This window comes from Triticum aestivum, chromosome 4A (assembly GCF_018294505.1).
Source record: "Triticum aestivum cultivar Chinese Spring chromosome 4A, IWGSC CS RefSeq v2.1, whole genome shotgun sequence".
Taxonomy (NCBI): domain Eukaryota; kingdom Viridiplantae; phylum Streptophyta; class Magnoliopsida; order Poales; family Poaceae; genus Triticum; species Triticum aestivum.
In genome coordinates this window covers 534,832,776-534,853,777 of record NC_057803.1, presented here as the reverse complement: position 1 = coordinate 534,853,777, position 21,002 = coordinate 534,832,776, and the positions used below count along the sequence as shown (strand labels likewise).

Below are 21,002 nucleotides of genomic sequence, written 5' to 3'. Positions count from 1 at the left end.
TTCATAAGGAAAACTCAATTCATTACAAGAGAGTAGAGGGGGAGAAACATCATAAGATCCAACTATAATAGCAAAGTTCGCGATACATCAAGATCGTACCACCTCAAGAACACGAGAGAGAGAGAGAGATCAAACACATAGCTACTGGTACATACCCTCAGCCCCGAGGGAGAACTACTCCCTCCTCGTCATGGAGAGCACCAGGATGATGAAGGTGGCCACCGGAGAGGGATTTCTCCCTCCGTCAGGGTGCCGGAACGGGTCTAGATTGGTTTTCAGTTTCTACGGAGGCTTCTGGCAGCGGAACTCCCGATCTATTCTTCTCCCCAATGTTTTTAGGGTATATTAATATATATAGGCGAAAGAAGTCGATCAGGGGAGCCACGAGGGGCCCACGAGGGTGGGGACGCGCCCAGGGGGCAGGCGTGCCTCCATGCCTCGTGGCCACCTCGAAGCTTCCCTGACATCTACTCCAAGTCTCCTGGATTGCTTCCATTCCAAAAATAACTCTCCCGAAGGTTTCATTCCGTTTGGACTCCGTTTGATATTCCTTTTCTTTGAAACACTGAAATAGGTAAGAAAACAACAATTTGGGATGGGCCTCCGGTTAATAGGTTAGTACCAAAAATAATATAAAAGTGTGTAATAAAGCCCATAAACATCCAAAACAGATAATATAATAGCATGGAACAATAAAAAATTATAGATACGTTGGAGACGTATCACGGGCATGTATCGGTTCGCAGGGTGGGTCGGGAGTATTTTCTCTTGCAAACCGAAAACAAATGCGGGGGGACTTTGTGGGCGTCCGAACAGCTCCCAAGTCCGCTTCTGACTGCCCTGGTCTACCCAAACTCCCCACCAGTCCCTCCGGCACTTTCCATCCCACGTGTCGCTCCGTTTGCTTCACCGCATTCATGCCGGCAGAGAGCATCCAGCGACCGACATTGATGCCCACGATTTGACCGGTTGAGAAGGCGGCGTAACAGATGCGACCTCTCGGTGTCGCCGCTTCAATGCAGATGCCACATCTCGAGAAACCAACTTCGGACGTCACCCCGCATTGAAGCGGGCTGGCCGCCCCTCTTCCTGGCCTGGCCACGGCTATGTAAGCCCTGCGCGAGCGACGACCAGATCCGCACCGTCCTTCTCCCCCTCTCGAGCACTGCATCGTCCTCCTTGCCCTCGTTGAGCCCTTCCTCCTCTTTGAGCCAAGCGGTGATGCCGAAGTCCTGGTTCTCCGCGCCAACAAGTAGCTCCAGTGGAAGTTTCTCATCAGGCGGATCGTGGCATCGTCGCCCTCGCTAACCGGGACCATCTGCATCCACGGCGGCGGGCTCCTCCGGCAAGGTGGATATAGTCATCTCCTCCGTGACGAGGAGGACCAGTAGAGCGTTCGCTCCGTCAGATGGGCCCAGTGCCACCATCGCCGACGCGCGTAAAGGAGGAGCCACCGTCCCTATCACGAGAGCTGGCGCCCCCACTCCGTGGCGTGAAGCACGAGCCGACGTCCCGCCGCGCAACCGCGGCCTCCACATTGGCGACCGCGTGAAGCAGGAGCCGGCGTCCCCTCAGCGCCTCCTCCGCATGAAGAACGATCCGGCATCGCCCCCCGCCGCACAGCCGGTACGCACGGATCGACGGGCCCTCGTCACCACCACGACGTCGCCGCCGCTCGATAGAGGAGGAGCTGCCACCCGCGATCGCCAAGGTGCGTCGCCCCATCCTCCACTAGTTCGGAGGTGGCGGCTGCGGGGGTGCCTCTGACTCTTGGGCCATGGTATCCGAGGCTGAACGCATGGCGCGGCAACATGCGAGGTACGATCAGCGCTATGCCGGTAGCTATTCCGTGTTCGCCAAGATGGATGTGGCGCCGGAATGGGTCCACAACGACCCGAACCTCGCTGCGGCATGGGCGCTCGACCGCTCCGTCACCACCGCTGAGACATCCGCCAGGCGCCCCGCCGCCTTGACAGTGAGGAGTGGTCGCTTAGCGACTGCTTCGCCAGCACTAGCAGGGGCAAGGCCGCCGCCAGGGCGCCGCCGGTGCCTTCGGTAGTGGCCAAGGCGACCCTTTGCACAGCGCAACAGGAAGCGGACCCGCTCCTCGGCGAGCGTCAGGCAGCCGACAGACAAGGTTGTCGTGGCCCTCCGACATCCTTGCATCGTTGGAGGGACGACGACGACGGCGACGACGGTGTGGTAGGACAGGGCGGCCACGCTTACGAGATGGTCGCCCGATATAGGGTTTAGTATTTTTTTTAGTTTTTAGTAAAACTGTCGAAATATTTTCCGTTTATGTAAATTATATTCGAACTTGAATGAAATCCATCTGGTTTGATTTCGTCTGGTTAGTTCAAATTGTTGGCTAAATATATGCGGTTATGATTGGATGATGGCCTCCTGCATCCGTGCCCGCCGACGGATGCGGAATTTTTTTTTACGGGTTGCATGTTGGAGATGCCCTAATACAACATGTGTATGCCAAGATAATTAGTAGCAGGAAATTGCAACGTCACCCGCAATTTTTTTTTGCAACGTCAGTCATCTCTCATCTACTGCTGGCTGGCCTCCTTGTGACGAAGCAAACTGTATCGATTAGAACCACGCACAATCATTGCCGGGGTCACTGGGACAGGCAGCAGTGATGTTGGGCTAGATGCATGCATCATGCCACTCTACTCTAATACTTACAACCATTTGTCAGGGGACAGCCGGCCGATCTCCGCGCCTGATTCCGTGAGGTGAATCTGGACGTGCACATGGGTTGACCAGGGTCCTGATTTCATTTTATTTTGTACGTCAGGGTGGTACGGGCGAGGACGAAACAGTGGGATAACGCGTACCATCTTGTCGCGGTAGTATATCTGCATCGTCATTCTACGGAAATTTCCTCGCGCGTCACAACCTTCCATGGAATCCTGTCTTAATTCAAATGATTCTGAAACAACGGAAACGAGGTTTGGTTTTCAGTTAATCCTACAAATTCTCATGACAGCAAAATTTATCTCAAATGCTAATACAAGTGACGTTAGTTTTATAGGTTTTCGGCACGAATACCCTATGCACCGCCAGATCCCGTGCACCCTCTAAGCGAACAACATGATAACAACAGTATTTGATTTGCTTGGGATGACAATATGAGCGAACACATTCGGGAATGTCATTTTATGTTTGTACAGCATGGCAATTCCCACATTTTTTTTCGTTGATGTCGCAAGACGACAAATCTTGAGCATGGCAATTTTCGTCATTTCTTTTTTTTTAAGTGGCAAATCTCCATGTTTCAATCATGACGATTTTCCCAAAACCCATGGAAGAACTCTGCTGTAGCATGGCAATTTTCTGACAATCTTTGGCAAATTTTACTTTAGGCAAATCCTTTACAACAACACAACAATTTTATCTATTTTTGCATGACAATTCTAGAGGGTTCACTGGCAGTGAGTTTCTTTAGCGAACGAAAATGTTCGTTTGATCCTTTCTGTCTGGGGAATGATTGTTCTCTCAGGTTACCTTTCCAAGGGAACGCCAGATGTATATTGCAATTCATATTTATTTGATTGCGCCAGTAATTAGAAAGGAGGTTTGATTCTCAGTGGAACTTAATTATTGTGTCCAACTGAATTCCACGCGCACGTGTTGTAGTACAAAGAAATGCCACACTCACAATACTGACAAACTATCATAAGAATCCCTTAAGCTACCGATACTTAAATTTGTTCGGAAATTAAGCTCGATGGAATCCCTAAATTTTCTGTTGTCTTTCGGAAATTTTTGATTAATTCCGACCTCTACGAACCAAGAGTTGTGCGATCAGTAGCTCCAGCAAGATGGGTCCCAGAGCGAGCCTTGGGACCACTCGTCATTGTCGACCGCGCTGCCCTCCCAGACAGGTGGGGCCAACAGCATGGCCTCCGCCAGCTCCGCCCACATGTTGGGCGACTCGGGCTCCAGATCATCAGAGCGAAGCAGGGCATTCCACGCCACGTCATCGAGCCGGTCAGGGAAGCCGCCGCCGCCGCTGCTGCCACAGCCGCCCGGCTGTAGCACGAGGTCGGGCCTGAACCGGACCTGGGCCGCGGCCTCCAGCGCGGCCGCACGGACGTCGTCGGGCTCGGCAGTGTCAGGCCGGCGGAAGAGGTGGGCGAGGCCCGGGAAGTTGAGTCTGGCCTCGTGCCCCCGTAGCCGGAGCGCGGCCACGTCGTGCGCCACGGCGGCCATCTCCGGCGACTCGAAGCTGCCAAGCCAGATGCGCGTCTTCTTGCCGGGCTCCCTGATCTCGGACACCCACTTACCCCACTTCCTCTTCCTCACCCCACGGTACTGCTCGGCCGCCGCAACGCCGGCGGCATTGTCGGGCACGACCTCCATCGCAGCAATGACGATCGAAGCTATGTGATGCGCCTGTGTAAGCACAAGAAGTTGTTTGCTGCAGGAGTGTCGCAGCGTGAGCTCTAAGTTGGTGTTGGATTGGAGGCGTGCGTGTGGGTATATATAGGGAAGGGATAGAAAGGGCAGAGATCGACTAGAAAGAGAGATGCAGAGATGGTGAGGTGTGCGGGAGTGAAGATGAGAGAGAAGAAGAGGTGTGTTGAAAACTTGAAGTGCATGGGTGCATGCATGGGGCGGGAGGTGGTGTTTGAGCTGGGTGGAGACAGCTGGAGTCTGATACGTGTCGCCTCCCTGTTTTTCTTTGTAAAAAATATAAATGGCCATATGGGTGTGTTGGGATATAGAAAGAGAGAGATACCGCGATGGTGCATTATCCACCGGCAGCAGGATTAGGAGATGTTGGTTTGCTTTGTGGGAGGGAGCTTCCTCGACAGTGCAATGGTTTTGGAGTTTGTTATGATGTGATGCACTATGCATGTGCTTATTATCACGCTTCAATGGCTTGGCCTTGTAACTTCTTTTATTTTTACATGTACTATTACAACATCAATGTTGTGTGCATGTCAATAGCTCAACCACGAATTTTGTCATATGTCGCTACTTGTTTTTTTTGTGGAAAAGGATATATGGCACTATAAAGTGGCTAGTGTCAACTTTTATGAAAGCAAATACTATAGGTAGAAGCTAAGGGCATCTTCAACGCCGACCCGTAAATTTCCTCCCGCATCCGTCCGCGGACAGGGAGGGCCAGTCCGCAGACACTCATGTCGGAGGCCGCCATCCAACACTGTACGCATACATTTCAATAACTTTTTGAACTAACCGGACAAAATTCATGGAAATACAGAGGAATTCATACAAACCCAAACCAGACGACATTCGTTACATTCTGGAGACTTTTTAACTAAAAGCTATACCAGACTAAGGTAAAACTAGTCTACGCTCGGCGCCGGCACATATCCATTCTCACAACACGGGTACCCTTGACTAGTCTATGACCGGCCGTGGTGGATTCCATTGTCTACCCCATGTCCGGCAGCCCGCTCATCGGGCTGTTGTGAGCCCAGAGGTATATGTTTTAGCGCAAAGGGCAGCTCGCATCCCCATGTTCAGCAGCCCCGCTCATCAAAGTGGAACCGTTCAGATGTGCTTCAGACGGAGGGGAAGGGGACGACAGTGGCCTGCCACCAGGCACGATACCCGCTTACATCGACGTCGCCTCGGCGGTGGCCTTCATGGGACCCATGCGGCGGTGGCCTCCCATGTTCTACTTCTTCTCGATGATGGCGGAGGGCGTAGACGTGTTGGACGCCGCAACGCCGATCTCCGCGAAGCCGGCTTCTGTCTCCCTCGGCACGGTGCGGTCGCGGAAATGTTGGTGGTGGATAGCGATCGCAGGCACGGGAGGAGCAGTGCGACATGGTGTTGTCCACGGCAGCCCCGATGCCTATGGCGCCGTGGGACCACGCGTACCAGCCTGGAGCAACTCGCCACTCCTCGGCGAGCTGGCTTGGAGTTGCGAGTTACTAAACGACGCTTCAGCTTGGAGTTTTTGCCTTCGTGAGCTGGCCTGCAGCGGCCTGGACTGTGGACGGAGGTGGAGCAGAGAGTTGCCTGGCTCGTATCCGGCGGGCTTGACGAGCCACCTAGACGACTTTTATGTCGGAGAACTTGTCTTCCTGCTCGTCGGATGCCATGGAGATTGTGGAGAAAATGATGTGCAAGGGAAGAGATGGGAGCGGAGTGTGCTATGATTTTTGCCCGACATCTGGCATTGTTTAAATATCGGGGGCATGGCTGGAGCCAACCGTCGTTGTTTTTAATGACGGATGGCTCCTGACCGAACGTGGGGCCTGTGAGGTTTCTCGACACACGCGCAGGTTTTAATGGATGAAGGCAGGCAGTCTGTGATTGTTTGAATGTGGCGAGGAGAGGCGTGTTCAGCCGTGCGAGCAACGAGCGGCGCTCTCTCGGCTGGCGCGCTGCTTCAATGCCAGCAGTGAGAGGTCGCTTCGTCTGTGTTGCCCTCCCGTCTGGTCAAATCGCGGCATCAATGCCGACTGCTGCATGCTCTAGGATGGCATGAATGCAGCGCGACAAGTGGCATGGGCGGGCGGTCAGACGTGGGTGTGGTAGCGGTCCGGCCGCTCGCAAAGCCCCTCACATTTGTCTCCGGTTTGCTGGGGAAATTACTTTTGGAACACCATGAGGACTGATACATGCCCGTGTTAGATGACACAATATGTTTGCATAGCGTGGTCCGGATATATGCGGGCAGTTTGAGGGTCGGTGTTGAAGATGCCCTATAGAGGTGAAAGGAGCTCCATCGATGTGAGGTGGGACGAGAAGGAGCAAGAAGGGCGACTAGCCGCATATATATTGGATGTGGCATCGAGGTCCTAAATTTGAACTTCAACTAGAATGTGTTGGAGAGTACAAGGTGCAACTGATGTACTTGAACCTGGGTACAACTTAACTTGAATGGCATTGACAAAAATAATGTTGAAGACCTCTGGTTCAAAAGAATCTAAAAGGAATTTGTTTAGGATTATATTTCTTCGGAATTAATTTTGTTTTATTTTCCTTTTACATGCAGTTCCATTGGGATTTTTTTCCTTGGGTCCAATCTCATGCAAAATTTCCTTTGTTTCAGCAACAACTATGGCACAACCTTAATCATTCCGATTTTTGTGTGTTTTTTTGTGCGACAACATTTTCATGACAACCAAACAACATTTATTACCCCAATCATGTGTTTCCAATTTCTACCTTATACAACATGTCATGACAACAAATTTTGCATTTTTCCTGTTCCCACTTTTCAAAATCCCGGGGAAAATCCTACTTGTCAACAACAACAATTCTCAACGAATTGGTCGACCGACAATTAAATCAATCAGAAGGCGGTAGAAACCCCAAATAATATGAGCTGACAAAACACCTTTGAATCTAGAATGTGATATGATGACATGTCAATTTTTCGAGCATGTCAATAGTTCAACCAAGAATTTCATTATATCTCACTATTTGTTTTTTTAACTTTCTAGTTTTAACTTTTAAGAAAGCATTGCTGTGAGAAGAAACTAAGGAGGTGAAAGGAGCTCGATCGAGGTGAAGACGACTGAGGAAACAATTGGGTGACTAGCCACGACAAAATTTTACCATGTGACATGAGTTCCTAGGGCTTGCACTCAAACAGAAGGTGTTTGAGAGTAGAGGGTGCGAACAATGTACTCCTAATTGAAAACATTTTAACTTAATGGTCTTTACAAAAGTAGTCTTCAATGTCGCTTTGGTTCAAAATAATCTCATCGGGATTTTGGAAGATTATATTTCTTAGAAAGAACTACCTACAGATCAAGTTTGCCTTTTAGGATTGGAAACCATATGATGTTTTTGAACAGTAAAACCATATGATTTTGTCCTATTTTATACTTTTACATGCAATTTGATTGGAAAATTTCCCTTGGGTTAAATCTCATCTAAATTTTCCTTTGTTGCAATGATAACGATGGAACAAATCCTTTTTAGAGAAGGTGAACACACTCAACCTCTGCATCGATGATGTACATAACCCTTTATTAAAAAAACCAAAGTTCAAAACTCGAGTTCAATAGAGTTAAACAAATAAAATGCTACAAATGTCTTCCCCAAGGGCAATAAAAAGAAACAGAAAAAGGACCCTCGTGCATCACAAATCCTACTAGTAGGTCTCCAACCAAACTAGTTGAACAAACCCCGAGAGACCATCTCCCATCGGTTGCACTCAATATTGTTGGCTCCCGTTCCTCCTTCTTGTGAGGTGATGACCATGTATAGATCCAGCTAATGTCCTTGAAGATAACCTGCAAAACTTTGGAGCTTTGTTCTGTTAAAAATATAATCATTACAAGTGTTCCAGATGGCCCGAAGTAAAGCACAAACTCCCACATGGATTTGATACATACTTGGGATGCACGCCAACTAACCACTTCTAAACATATTTGGACAAATCACGTGAAAATTTTAAACTATATGGACAAATCAGCGTAATAGCTTTGCAAGAGGGAGGTGAAGGAATTGATATTGAATCGACTCCTCATTACCAGAAAAGTAATACTTAGTGCATTCTTGCCAATTTTGCTTTTTTGGATTATCTATAGTCAAAATGACTTTGCGATCTAAACACCACATGAAAATTTTATACTTCAGGGACATTTCCATTCCCAAATTTATTTGTGGTTCAAGGATTGCCCATCATTGGTAAGGTTTGAATACATGGATTTGAGTGTGACGACACTGGAAGTAGTTAACTTCCAATGGAACCGACCTAACCATTTTGAAATTATTCTTTTCTTTGCATGCTAAATCAAGAAACATTTACACATTCATGTATTCAAACTAGCTACCATCATCTGCATTGCAATTAAAAGTGATTTCCTTGGGAAGTGGGGAGGCACTCAAAAGTGATTTCCTTGGGAAGTGCTCTAGCAAAACCGTTTGATTTATCACATATTTTTTGACCTAAATTAGAGTAGATGAAGCCCTACAAACATGTTTTTTAAATTATCTAAATTAGTGTATTGATACAGGAAAGGAATACTGAGATTGGTAAAAATAAAAATAATATCACATTTTTATGAAAAATATTCTCTATAATATGAAATATGCAAACATTCTTTGTAAACTGATCAAAGTGTAAAGTCAACCTTTGTAAACCTGTAGTACCGGGGATATAGGTAGTTCTCTTTATATACTTGATCAAAAAATTTGAAACTTGACTTTGCAAAATCAATGTCACTATATTATAAGATGATTGGAATACTGAAAATGCCAAATAGATGTCGAGCTCAATGGAGGCTGAAATTGGAAACTTCAAAATTCAATGTTTTTAGTTTCAAAAAAATTATGAAAACACACACATATATCTAGAGACATAATGTACATTTGTGTAAATTTTTAGGCCGAAATATATTAAAATGATATTTACAAAAAAATCTATGGTTTTTAGCATATGTGTTGTTCATCCTCAAAGTCCATTTTCTTGCAGCTCGTAATTTAAGGTATTTCATCCTGAAATTTAGACACATACGCATTACATACTTTTGTCAGATTTTTTAAAAACTGAAATTTAAGGTATGCATGTTTATTTTTGTCAGATTTTTTTAAAACTGAAAATTTTGAATTTTTTAAAATTAAGTTCTCCACGGAGCTTGGACTTCAAATGCCCTACTTTTGGAATACTGCCTATTCATGTACTCCGAAACTGTTCCATGCCTATCACTAGATTATTGATTTCTCACATGTATTTTGGGATGGAGAGATCAACCTTTTGTTTTCCTTCCGTTTTGTTGTTTTTGTGTGAACGAGGGGAGAGAGAAGTTTACATATTCTCGATAGTTACAAACAGAACGGATCACATATGGTAGGAACCTGTAACTTCTACACGTGTCATATGCTTTGGTCCTAACATAGACTACCTGGTCGACTTGACGGGCTCCCCTTTCCAGGAGACAAGCAAAAAAAAAATATTCAATCGATGACATGACGTTTTTACCACGCGCACTGAGCTAGAGCAGGCTAAATAAACCATTGTGGGGCTCTCAGACAGCTGTACACAGAGTAGCATCTACCGCAGGATTTTCCAGGGACGCTGAAACTGGACGTGGATTCACATTGTATCAGCACTTATCACTTGGCAGAGCACTAAGCCACCGCATAGACACATCTTGAATTTTCACACGTTTGTGCATATTTCCTTATTCTGTTCTGGAGTCAATTGTCAATATGATCTTCGCCGGATTCGCTTGAAAAATCCCAGCAGAGGTATGTCGTTTTCCTTGTCCGTTTCCCCTCTAGATTGGAGGAGGGGGAGGCTTGGTCTTCCTCGTTCCTCTTCTTTTATCTTCATGAAAGATCGAACGGATCTCTCTTTAGCATCGCGTACAGGTACAGGTGATTCTTCTTGCTCGCCATCACACTGCCACATCTATGTTCACCATTGAAGCAACCCCATGTTCGAACCGCGAGTTATGCTTCAGGAAATGTCAAATGGGCCGCTGAAAAATTCAATTCTGACTACCGAGCTTGGCCCGGCTCAAAGCATGCACATCATATATTTTTCACAAAAAAATACAATTAATTTCATATTTTCATAGTAAATACAATAGTATAACAAAAGTTGTTTTAAAACAGGACATTATTTTCTAAGATGACATCCAAATGATCCGTCGTTAAGAGCATCTTCAAAGCGGACCCTCTCACTATCGGCAACCGTTAGGACCATGATCAGAACGTATTTAGCCATCTAACACGGGCATGTATCTGTCCGCGGACCAGTGCGGACGCATTTTCCTTCGTAAACTTGAAACAAACTTGGGGGGGGGGGGGTTGCGAGAGTTCGAACATCAGCCACATAGGACTCCGACACCCCCGACCCACCCAAAACCCTGGAACCCGCTCCTCCATCCTCCAATCTTTCTCTACATCCCTTTTCTCTCTTGCCTCCGTCGCCGTTTCACCACCCCGCCGCAACCTTGTCGGTACTCAACGACTTCGTCTCCTCTAGCGCTACACCCTGGCTCCACGCCGGTTGTCCTCTGCCGCCGTTCCACACCTCTCCTCCGTCCGTCGCCTAGGTACCATCGCCCCTAAGGTTCTCACTATGCCTGGCAAGTGTTCGGTGAAGTGCCCGTGCTAAATTTTTTAGTCCCTTCTAATTTCAAGCAATGGATCCGGATATGGTATACATAAAAGAGCACCATGTTGAGTCATACGACGACTCGTCCAACGAGGAGGACTACACGTATGAGACGACGATGATGTAGGCGGTCCTTGTAGATGCGGAGCGTGCCGTAGAGCTTGTTCTCAGTTTTAGGGATCCATTAAGGGTCATTGATATGTCTCAAAAATATCTATAATTTTTGTTGTTTCATGCTGCTATATTATCATTTATTTTGACTTTTATCATCATTTTACAACATTTTATATTTTTTTATTGATTAACCTATCAATTTAGTGCCCAGTGTCAGTTCCTTTTTCCAACTTGTTTTTGGTTTCATAGAAAACCAATACCTACGGAGGTCAAAATTAAATGCCAATTTAACATGATTTTTTGTGGGCCTAATGGAGCACCAGAAGCTTTGGGAGTCAACAAGGAGAGGCCCGAGGAGCCCACAAGGGCATGTGGTGCTACCTAGGGAGTGACCACGCCCCCCGAGAGCTTGTGGGGCCCCCGACACCCTTTTGATGTAATTTCAACGCTACAATTTCCTATAATAGCAAAACCCTTCGTTGTATCCTCAGAACAATTTTTCCGCTGCCGCAAGTTCCTGTTTCGTGACGATCCCATTTGGAGGCCTTCTCCGGCACTTTGCCGGAAGGGGTACCCATCCGCGGAGGCCTCTTCATCAACCTTGTTGCCTCCATGGTGATGTATGAGTAGTTCATCCTTGGGCTGAGGGTATGCAATGGTAGCTATGTTTTCAATCTCTCTCTCATGTTCTTGAAGGATTCGAACTTGATTGTATCATGGGCTTTATTAATAAAGTTGGATCATATGATGTTCTTCCCCCTCTATTTTTTAAAAGTTTTTCTCTTTTAAGTTTCTTTTGAAGGAAATATGACCTAGAGGCAATAATAAAGTTGTTATTTTATATTTCCTTATTCATGATAAAGGTTTATTATTCATGCTAGAATTGTATTGATCGGAAACCTTAATACATGTGTGAGTACATAAACAAACACCATGTCCCTAGTGAGCCTCTACTAGACTAGCACATTGATCAAAGATGGTTAAGGTTTCCTAACCATGGACACGAGTTGTCATTTGATAACGGGATCACATAATTAGGATAATGGTGTGATGGACAAGTCCCATCCATTAGCTTAGCATAATGATTGTTCAGTTTTATTGCTATTGCTTTCTTCATGTCAAATACATATTCCTTCAACTGTGAGATTATCCAACTCCCGGATACCGGAGGAATGCCTTGTGTGCTATCAAATGTCACAATGTAACTGGGTGATTATAAATATGCTCTACAGGTATCTCCGAAGGAGTTTATTGAGTTGGCATAGATCGAGATTAGGATTTGTTGGTAATACACATCATAAGCTTGCAAGCAAACGACTAAGGAGTTAGTCATGAGGTGATGTATTGCAGAACGAGTAAAGAGACTTACCGGTAACAAGATTGAACTAGGTATGAAGATACCGACGATCGAATCTCGGGCAAGTAACATACCCATGGACAAAGGGAATTACGTATGTTGTCATAACGGTTTGACCGATAAAGATCTTCGTAGAATATGTAGGAGCCAATATGGGCATACAGGTTCCGCTATTGGTTATTGACTAGAGAGGTGTCTCGGTCATGGCTACATAGTTCTCGAACCCGTAGGGTCCGCACGCTTAACGTTCCATGACGATATAGTATTATATGAGTTATGTGATTTGGTGACCGAATGTTGTTCAGAGTCCTGGATGAGATCACGAACATGACGAGGAGTCTTGAAATGGTCGAGAGGTAAAGATTGATATATAGGACGATGGTATTCGGACACGGGAAGTGTTTCAGCGGGTACCGGGTACTTATCGGGTCACCGGAAGGGGTTCCGGGCAACCCCGGCAAAAGATATGGGCCTTATGGGCCAAGAGGGGAAACGCACCAGCCACAAGGGTCTGGTGCGCCCCCATATGGGCCGGCCTTGGAGGAGAAGGAAAGATGGGAAGGGAAAGGAAAGAGTGGAATAGGATTCCCCCTTCCTTCCCTCTCCCCCTCTTTCCTTCCCCTCCGACAAACATGGCGGGCGGGGGGGGGGGGGCAAGGCAGGATCCCAAGTAGGATTCATAACTACTTGGGGCGCCCCTTGGCCTCTCCCCTCTCCCTTCCACACACACACATACACACACACACACACACACACACATATATATGAGGACGGGGGCGCCTAGCACACCCTAGATAATTGTCTAGCCGTGTGCGCTGCCCCCTCCACCGTTTACACCCCAGTCATATTTTCGTAGTGCTTAGGCGAAGCCCTGCGGAGATCACTTCACCATCACCGTCACCATGCCGTCGTGCTAACGAAACTCATCTACTACCTCGACGTCTTGTTGGATCAAGAAGGCGAGGGACGTCACCGAGCTGAACGTGTGCAGAACGCGGAGGTGTCGTGCGTTCGGTACTTGATAGGTTGAAGCGCGAAGAAGTTCGACTACATCAACCGCGTTGTGAAACACTTCCGCTTACGGTCTACGAGGGTGTAACGCCCCGTATGTAACTTGCCATATTTGTATTCCAACTCTTGTCATTTTCTGCTCTAAGTTATGATATTCCCTCGTGTTTGGGTTTTGTGTTCGTTTTGCATTTTGTCCATGTAATGCATCTCATATCATGTCATCATGTGCATCGCATTTGCATACGTGTTCGTCTCATGCATCTGAGCTTTTTCCCCGTTGTCCGTTTTGCGATCTGACACTCCTATGTCCTCCGGAGCCCCCCTTTTGCCTCTTTTCGTATGCGGGTGTTAAACGTTCTCGGATTGGACCGAGATTTGCCAAGCGGCCTTGGTTCACTACCGTTAGACCGCATGTCAAGTTTCGTGCCATTTGGAGTTCGTTTGATACTCCAACGGTTAACCGAGGAACCGTAAAGGCCTCATGTGTGTTGCAGCCCAACACCCCTCCAAAGTGGCCCAACACCCATCTAACCCCCTCCATCCTCTCGGTCGTTCGATCACGATCGCGTGAACGAAAACCACACCTCATTTGGACTCTCTTAGCTCCCTCTACCTATAAATAGGTGCCCCTCCTCCATTTTCGCAGACGAAACCCTAATTTTCTTCACCGCCGCCGAACATTTCTTTCCTCATCGGTCGGACGTGTCCGCTCCCTCTCCACCGCCACGTGTTATCTTCCCATTCGCCGGGGCAGCCGCGCCCACTTCACCCGCACCGCCGCCCGCGTCGGCCCGCCGGAGGCGGGGCCCCCGAAGCCCGATTCTGTCGCCCGCCTACTGCGCCGCTTTGCCCGCCTCCCCGCCGCCCGAGCGCCGCCCGCGCTGCGCCGCCTCCGCCTCGCCGCCGGACCCCGCCTCCACCATGCGCCGCTTCGCCCGCCGGACCTCGCCGAGCTCGCCGCCGCCGCCCGTGCGAGCTCCGGCAAGCGCCTCCTCGCCGCGCCGCCGCCGCCCGTGCGAGCTCCGGCAAGCGCCTCCTCGCCGCGCCGCCCGAGGACGGGATCCACTCCGGCGACCTTCTCCGGCCTCGTCCTCTAGCTCCGGCCGCCGTCCCCATCGTCTACAGTGAAATCCGGCGATCCTCGGTTTCCGCGCCGCTCAGATCTGAAATTCAGCAAACCCTAGGGTTGACCCGTTTTCCCTAAGTCCTTTTCTGTTATTTTTTAGCCATGTTCATCGCATCATATCTCTGCATCCGTAGCTCCGTTTTGGGCGTGCCATATATCAAAATGTTCATTAGGATGTGCTCTTCATTTTGTTCCATTGCACCATGCTTGTTTGAGTCCGTCTTGATGCCTAAAATGCTGTTGCAAGAGTGCTATAAAATGTTAGTTCCTGATTCTTATCAGATTATGAGCATTTGTCTTTTTTGCCATGATTAATGTGTGCTGCATATGAGCATGAACTCTACATGTGTTTTGGGCCATGCTATGTCATCTTTACAGGGGTGTATGCCATGTATTTTTGTGATCAATGTGGTGACTAGCACAAGCATGCAAAGTAGCTCTCGTGATGTTGCTGTTTTCAGGGACTTACAATTTCACTAAGTCATGTTCCTGCTGTTATTTTTATGCCATGTATTCATGTTGCTACAGAGTGATGCATGCCTCTTTTGAGTATGTTCAGTAAGGATGATTTGGGCATATGATTGTGCTCTATCCATCCATGTCCTTGTTTGCATTTATGAAGTACCCTAGCATGACTCAGTCTTGCTCTACTTTTGCTATAAAATGTTCCTGGCAGATTGTTTATGTGTTAATGAATTTTGCCAAGGTTGTTGTAGTTGATCCATGCATGCTATGAGATTGTTCTTGCCATTTTAGCTTCTTGAACATGTCTTCTTGCTGGGTGTATGCTTAGTTTGTCATGCAATGCCTTGTGGTGAGTGCATCGAGCTCGCAAACATGCCTTCATAACTCTGTTTTTGCCATGTCTAGTTTTCTGCTAAGTCTGAATCTGTTAACGAATCTTGCTATGTTTACATGGGTGCCATCATATCTTCTGATCCTTTTGGATGATGGTCAGTAAGACACTTTTGTTATATGCTTTGAGTAGATTCATGCCATGCCTTGCTTTGCTATGTTCTGTTCCTGTAGCATGTTGTTATCTTGCTCTAAACATTGCTTCCTGATGTTAAATCCTGACATGTTATTTTCACTAAGTCTGTGAAGCAGATATCTTTTGCACTTTTGCCATGCTTGTTTGAATCTGCTATTGTGTGATTTAGCCGTAGCTCAGTGTTCATCTTTTGTCAAGCATCGTGATTAGATCACTACCATGTACTTTGTTGCTATGTTAGAGTGTAGTAGCTTAGTTTCTTATTGCATTCTAGATGGCATCATGCTGTTAATCGCAGATTTGTGTCATTATTGTTTTGCTTGCCATTTGCAAACCGTGCATCCGATTCCGGTGATCTTTATATCGATTTCGACCGAAATCAACTCATCTTTCCAGCGGCACACTTGGTTTTCCAAGTTGAGGCCTTATTCAATCTTTTCCTTTTGGAGCATGCATATGCATTGCATATCACATCCCACATATCATGCCATGTTTTGCATCATGTTGCGTGCGCATTGCACCATGGTTGATTGTTGTTTCCTTTGCTGGTGTTCGTGCTTTTAGTAGAGCCGAGAGACGAGTTCGTGATCGAGGAACCCGTTGAGTACGCTTACGAGGATCAAGCTTACGTCAACTCGGAGAACTTTGCAGGCAAGATGACCATACCCTCGAAATCACTTCTATCTTTGCTTGCTTGTTGCTCACTCTATTGCTATGCCTATGCCGCGATACCTACCACTTGCTATATCATGCCTCCCATATTGCCATGTCAAACCTCTAACCCACCTTGTCCTAGCAAACCGTTGTTTGGCTATGTTACCGCTTTGCTCAGCCCCTCTTATAGTGTTGCTAGTTGCAGGTGAAGATTGGAGTTTGTTCCTTATTGGAACATGATTATTGTTGGGATATCATTATTATATCTTGTTTACTTTAATGCATCTGTATACTTGGTAAAGGGTGGAAGGCTCGGCCTTATGCCTGGTGTTCTATTCCACTCTTGCCGCCCTAGTTTCCGTCATACCGGTGTTATGTTCCTTGATTTTGCGTTCCTTACATGGTTGGGTTATAATGGGAACCTCTTGATAGTTCGCCTTGAATAAAACTCCTCCAGGAAGGCCCAACCTTGGTTTCACCATTTGCCACCTAAGCCTTTTTCCCTTGGGTTCCGCGGACTCAAGGGTCATCTTTATTTTAAACCCCCGGGCCAGTGCTCCTCTGAGTGTTGGTCCAAACTAGAGCCCCTTGCAGCGCCACCTCGGGGAAACTCGAGGGTTGGTTTTAGTTGTATGGATTTCTTATCCGGTGTGCCCTGAGAACGAGATATGTGCAGCTCCTATCGGGATTTGTCGGCACATTCGGGTGGCTTTGCTGGACTTGTTTTACCATTGTTGAGATGTCTTGTAACCGGGATTCCGAGTCTAATCGGGTCATCCTGGGAGAAGGAATATCCTTCGTCGACCGTGAGATCTTGTGATGGGCTATGTTGGGACACACCTGCAGGGTTTTGAACTTTCGAAAGTTGTGCCCGCGGTTATTGGCAGATGGGAATTTGTTAATATCTGGTTGTAGAAAACCTGGCACTTAACTTAATTAAAATGAATCAACAGTGTGTGTAGCCGTGATGGTCTCTTTTCGGCGGAGTCCGGGAAGAGAACACGGTCTCGTGTTATGCTTGAACGTAAGTAGTTTTCAGGATCACTTCTTGATCTTTGTAGCTTCTCGACCATGCTTTGCCTTCTCTTCTCGCTCTCATTTGCGTAAGTTAGCCACCATATATGCTAGTGCTTGCTGCAGCTCCACCTCACTACCTTTTCCTTCCCATAAGCTTAAATAGTCTTGATCGCGAGGGTGTGAGATTGCTGAGTCCCCGTGACTCACAGATTACTTCCAAAACCAGATGTAGGTGCCGATGATGCCATTCCAGGGGATGCGACCGAACTCAAGTGGGAGTTCGGCGAGGATTCAGGATGTTACTATGTGTCTTTCCCGGATGATCAGTAGTGGAGCCCAGTTGGGGCGATCGGGGATCTTATGCATTTGGGGTTGTCTTTATTTTGGTTCCGTAGTCGGACCTTGATTGTATTCTAGTTGATGTAATGCTATATTATGTATTCTGTGAAGTGGCGATTGTAAGCCAACTCTGTATCTCTTTCTTATTCAGTACATGGGATGTGTAAAGATTACCTCTCTTGCGACATGCCTACAATGCGGTTATGCCTCTAAGTCGTGCTCTGACACGTGGGAGATATAGCCGCATCGTGGGTGTTACAAGTTGGTAATCAGAGCCTTCCCCGACTTAGGAGCCCCCTGCTTGATCGAATCGCTGGCGTTGTTGAGTCTAGAAAAATGTTTTGAATCTTTTAGGATTATATATATCGGAGAGTAGGATTCTTTTTACTCATCAGTCCCTTCGTCGCTCTGGTGAGGCATCCTGACGTAGAGTTTTGACTCTTCTCTTCTCAAAATTTCACAATTTTTTTTTAGGATCACGCGGGTATCTTGGAACCGTTCTGATGGTTTTGTGACGAGAACATTGTTCTTGGTGCCTCCTGACATTTAGGGGTTGTGGCAGTGTCCCGGGGAGTTGAGCTCCGAGGTGTTGTCGTCACAATTTTATCGTTGCAGTTCTGGAATACCTGAGTTTCGCCGACATAGAAAATCTCCTTTATGTAGTTGTTGGTGAGATAACCTCGATGCCACCTAGTACTGGGGCGGGAGTTCGGGAGTATTGCCATAACTCGTATAACGGATGCTTTTCGAAGGTTGAGGTAAATGATTTCTGAAGGTTTCTTGGTTATGTGTTGAAGGATGGATATAGCTGGATGTAGGATTTGCTAGTTTTGGGTGAGATATTTATGCTTCCTCTGTATCTCCAACACCTGATTGCATAACCAGAAAATTTCGGGAGTTTCATAGGTGGGAATTCATGTAGCTCTAGTATTTTTTTCCGCAGATATTTGGTTTGTGATTAGGTAATCCTTACCAATTATTTGTTCATGTCCGTACCTTGTTGTTTTATTCATCTACCTCTATCTAAGTGGCTTCTCAATTTATGGAAGTGTGATTATTTAATTTGGAATTCATTCGTTCATTCTTGTTCGAATGTTAAGGCTATATGTTGCAATTTCGATCCATTTGATTCAGCTTGAATATATGTCTTTCAAGATGCTAACGGATGTCACCCTCTTCAGGATGGCTCCTCCAACGCGTCAAAATCCGGAACCTCCGCTACCACCTCCACCTCCGTAGGCATGGCAAGCTGTGATGGCCGCCACCAACGCCAACACGCAGATGCTTTTGCAAATCTTGCAAGAGCGCAACCAAGGAAATCAAGGCCATGGCAACAATCAAGTTCAGTTTGCTACCCTCAACCAGTTCCTCGCAAACCAGCCGAAGTCTTTCAGTAACTATGTCGAGGCCACAGACACTGACGATTGGCTCATGGATATCTGCAAACATTTTGAGTGTAGCAACGTCAGGCCTGAGGACTTTGTCAAGTTTGCTTCGTTCCAACTCAAAGACCAAGCTGCTGAGTGGTATCAACAATACAAAGATTCCAGAGGAGGTCGTGTGATTACCTGGGATGATTTCCGCCAAGACTTCAAAGCTCACCACATTCCTCAGAGTGTTGTTGAGAGTAAGCGTGAGGAGTTCCGCAATCTGAAGCAAGGCAGCTTGTCTGTTTACCAATACAACATCCTGTTCTAGAGGTTCGCTCGCTTCGCCAAGCAAGACATCCCTGATGAGAAGCGCATGATTTATCAATTCAGAGGTGGCCTCAGAGAAGATCTGCAACTAGCTCTCGTGCTTTTTGAGACGAAAAAGTATGATGAGTTCTACAACATGGCACTAAAGCAAGAGGCTGCTCAGCTCAAGTGCGATGCTTCCAAGAAGAGAGTGAGGGATGCAACTCCTTCTTCTTCTTCAACTCAAGTGGCAGCTAAGCAGCAAAAGTACTGGTTGCCTCCTCCTCCTCCGTTCCGTCAGCCTTATCAGCAGAAGAGTAAAGGTGGCAATGGATCTTCCCACCCACCCAACCCAGCCTTTCAGAACAAAGCTTCGTCTCATGCTCCAAGGTCAAGTGCTCCGTATCACCGTCCGCTCTCAGAGGTGACGTGCAACAAGTGTCGGCAGAAGGGTCACTATGCAAACAAATGCTTCAACCAGAGGCGTCTTCCGCCTCCTCCTCATGTGAGATCTGCCAGCAATGCAGTGGTCAAGCATAATCCCAAGTTTGCAAAAGTCAACATGATGAAAGCAGCTCAGGCAGAGGACTCTTCAGAAGTGATCATGGGTAACCTTCCTGTTAACGATATTCCTGCAAAAGTCCTTTTTGATACTGGTGCATCACATTCTTTCATTTCAAGACCTTTTGTGGCTATGCATGATTTGGTTACTCAAGTATTGCCGAAACCTCTGTCTATTGTTTCTCTGGCCCGACAAATGACTTCTCGAGTATTCGTTCCGGATGTGTCTATCAAGATGGGCGACTATAAGTTTCTGTCTTCTCCTAATGTTCTTGGTGACTCGGATATTGATCTTATTCTCGGCATGGACTGGCTTTCTAAGAACAAGGCTCAGCTTGACTGTGCTGCCAGGCAGACTCAATTGACACACTCGTCTGAGGATGTGATCGTCTTTGCCGCTCGTGATGATACCATTCGTCTGTTTTCTCTCAATGAGAAGGGCGAGTTGAATGCCATCTCTCAGATTCCAGTCGTTTGTGAATATCAAGACATCTTTCCAGAAGAGCTTCCAGGAATGCCTGCTTACCGGCCAGTTGAATTCGTCATCGATCTTGAGCCTGGCACGGAACCTGTTTGCAAACGTCCTTACAAGCTTGGACCAGAAGAGTTGAAGGAGCTGAAGAAACAACTCGATATACAAGAGAGTATGGGTCTCATCTGACTAAGTTCTTCTCCTTGGGGTTGTGGTGTTCTTTTTGTAAAGAAGAAGGATGGCACGGACCGACTTTGTGTTGACTACCGTCCATTGAACAAGAAGACCATAAAGAATAAGTACCCACTTCCCAACATCAATGAGCTTTTCGAACAACTCAAAGGTGCTCAAGTATTCTCCAAGCTTGACCTCCGTATGGGCTATCATCAGATTCACATTCATGAACAAGACATCCCCAAGACAACATTCAGAACAAGCTATGGTTCCTATGAATACACTGTCATGTCTTTCGGCCTTGTCAATGCTCCTCCAACATTCTCTCGCTTGATGAACTTCATCTTCAACCCTTACATAAATGAATTCATCTTGGTCTATCTCGATGACATTTTGGACTTTTCCAAGAACAAAGAGGATCATGCCAAGCATTTGA

General features: G+C 46.9%; 1 protein-coding gene across 1 annotated transcript; it reads right to left on the bottom strand.

Annotated features, from left to right (window-relative positions):
- Nucleotides 1-3,628: 3,628 nt before the first annotated feature.
- LOC123082219 (ethylene-responsive transcription factor ERF022-like) lies at nt 3,629-4,447 on the bottom strand. Its single transcript, XM_044504596.1, has one exon. The coding sequence runs from the start codon at nt 4,372-4,374 to the stop codon at nt 3,817-3,819; it is 558 nt and encodes a 185-aa protein (XP_044360531.1). The 5' UTR covers nt 4,375-4,447; the 3' UTR covers nt 3,629-3,816.
- Nucleotides 4,448-21,002: the final 16,555 nt, after the last annotated feature.

Excerpts from the sequence above, each read along its gene's own strand:
- LOC123082219 (XM_044504596.1), bottom strand. The coding sequence starts at position 4,374 with ATGGAGGTCGTGCCCGACAATGCCGCCGGCGTTGCGGCGGCCGAGCAG.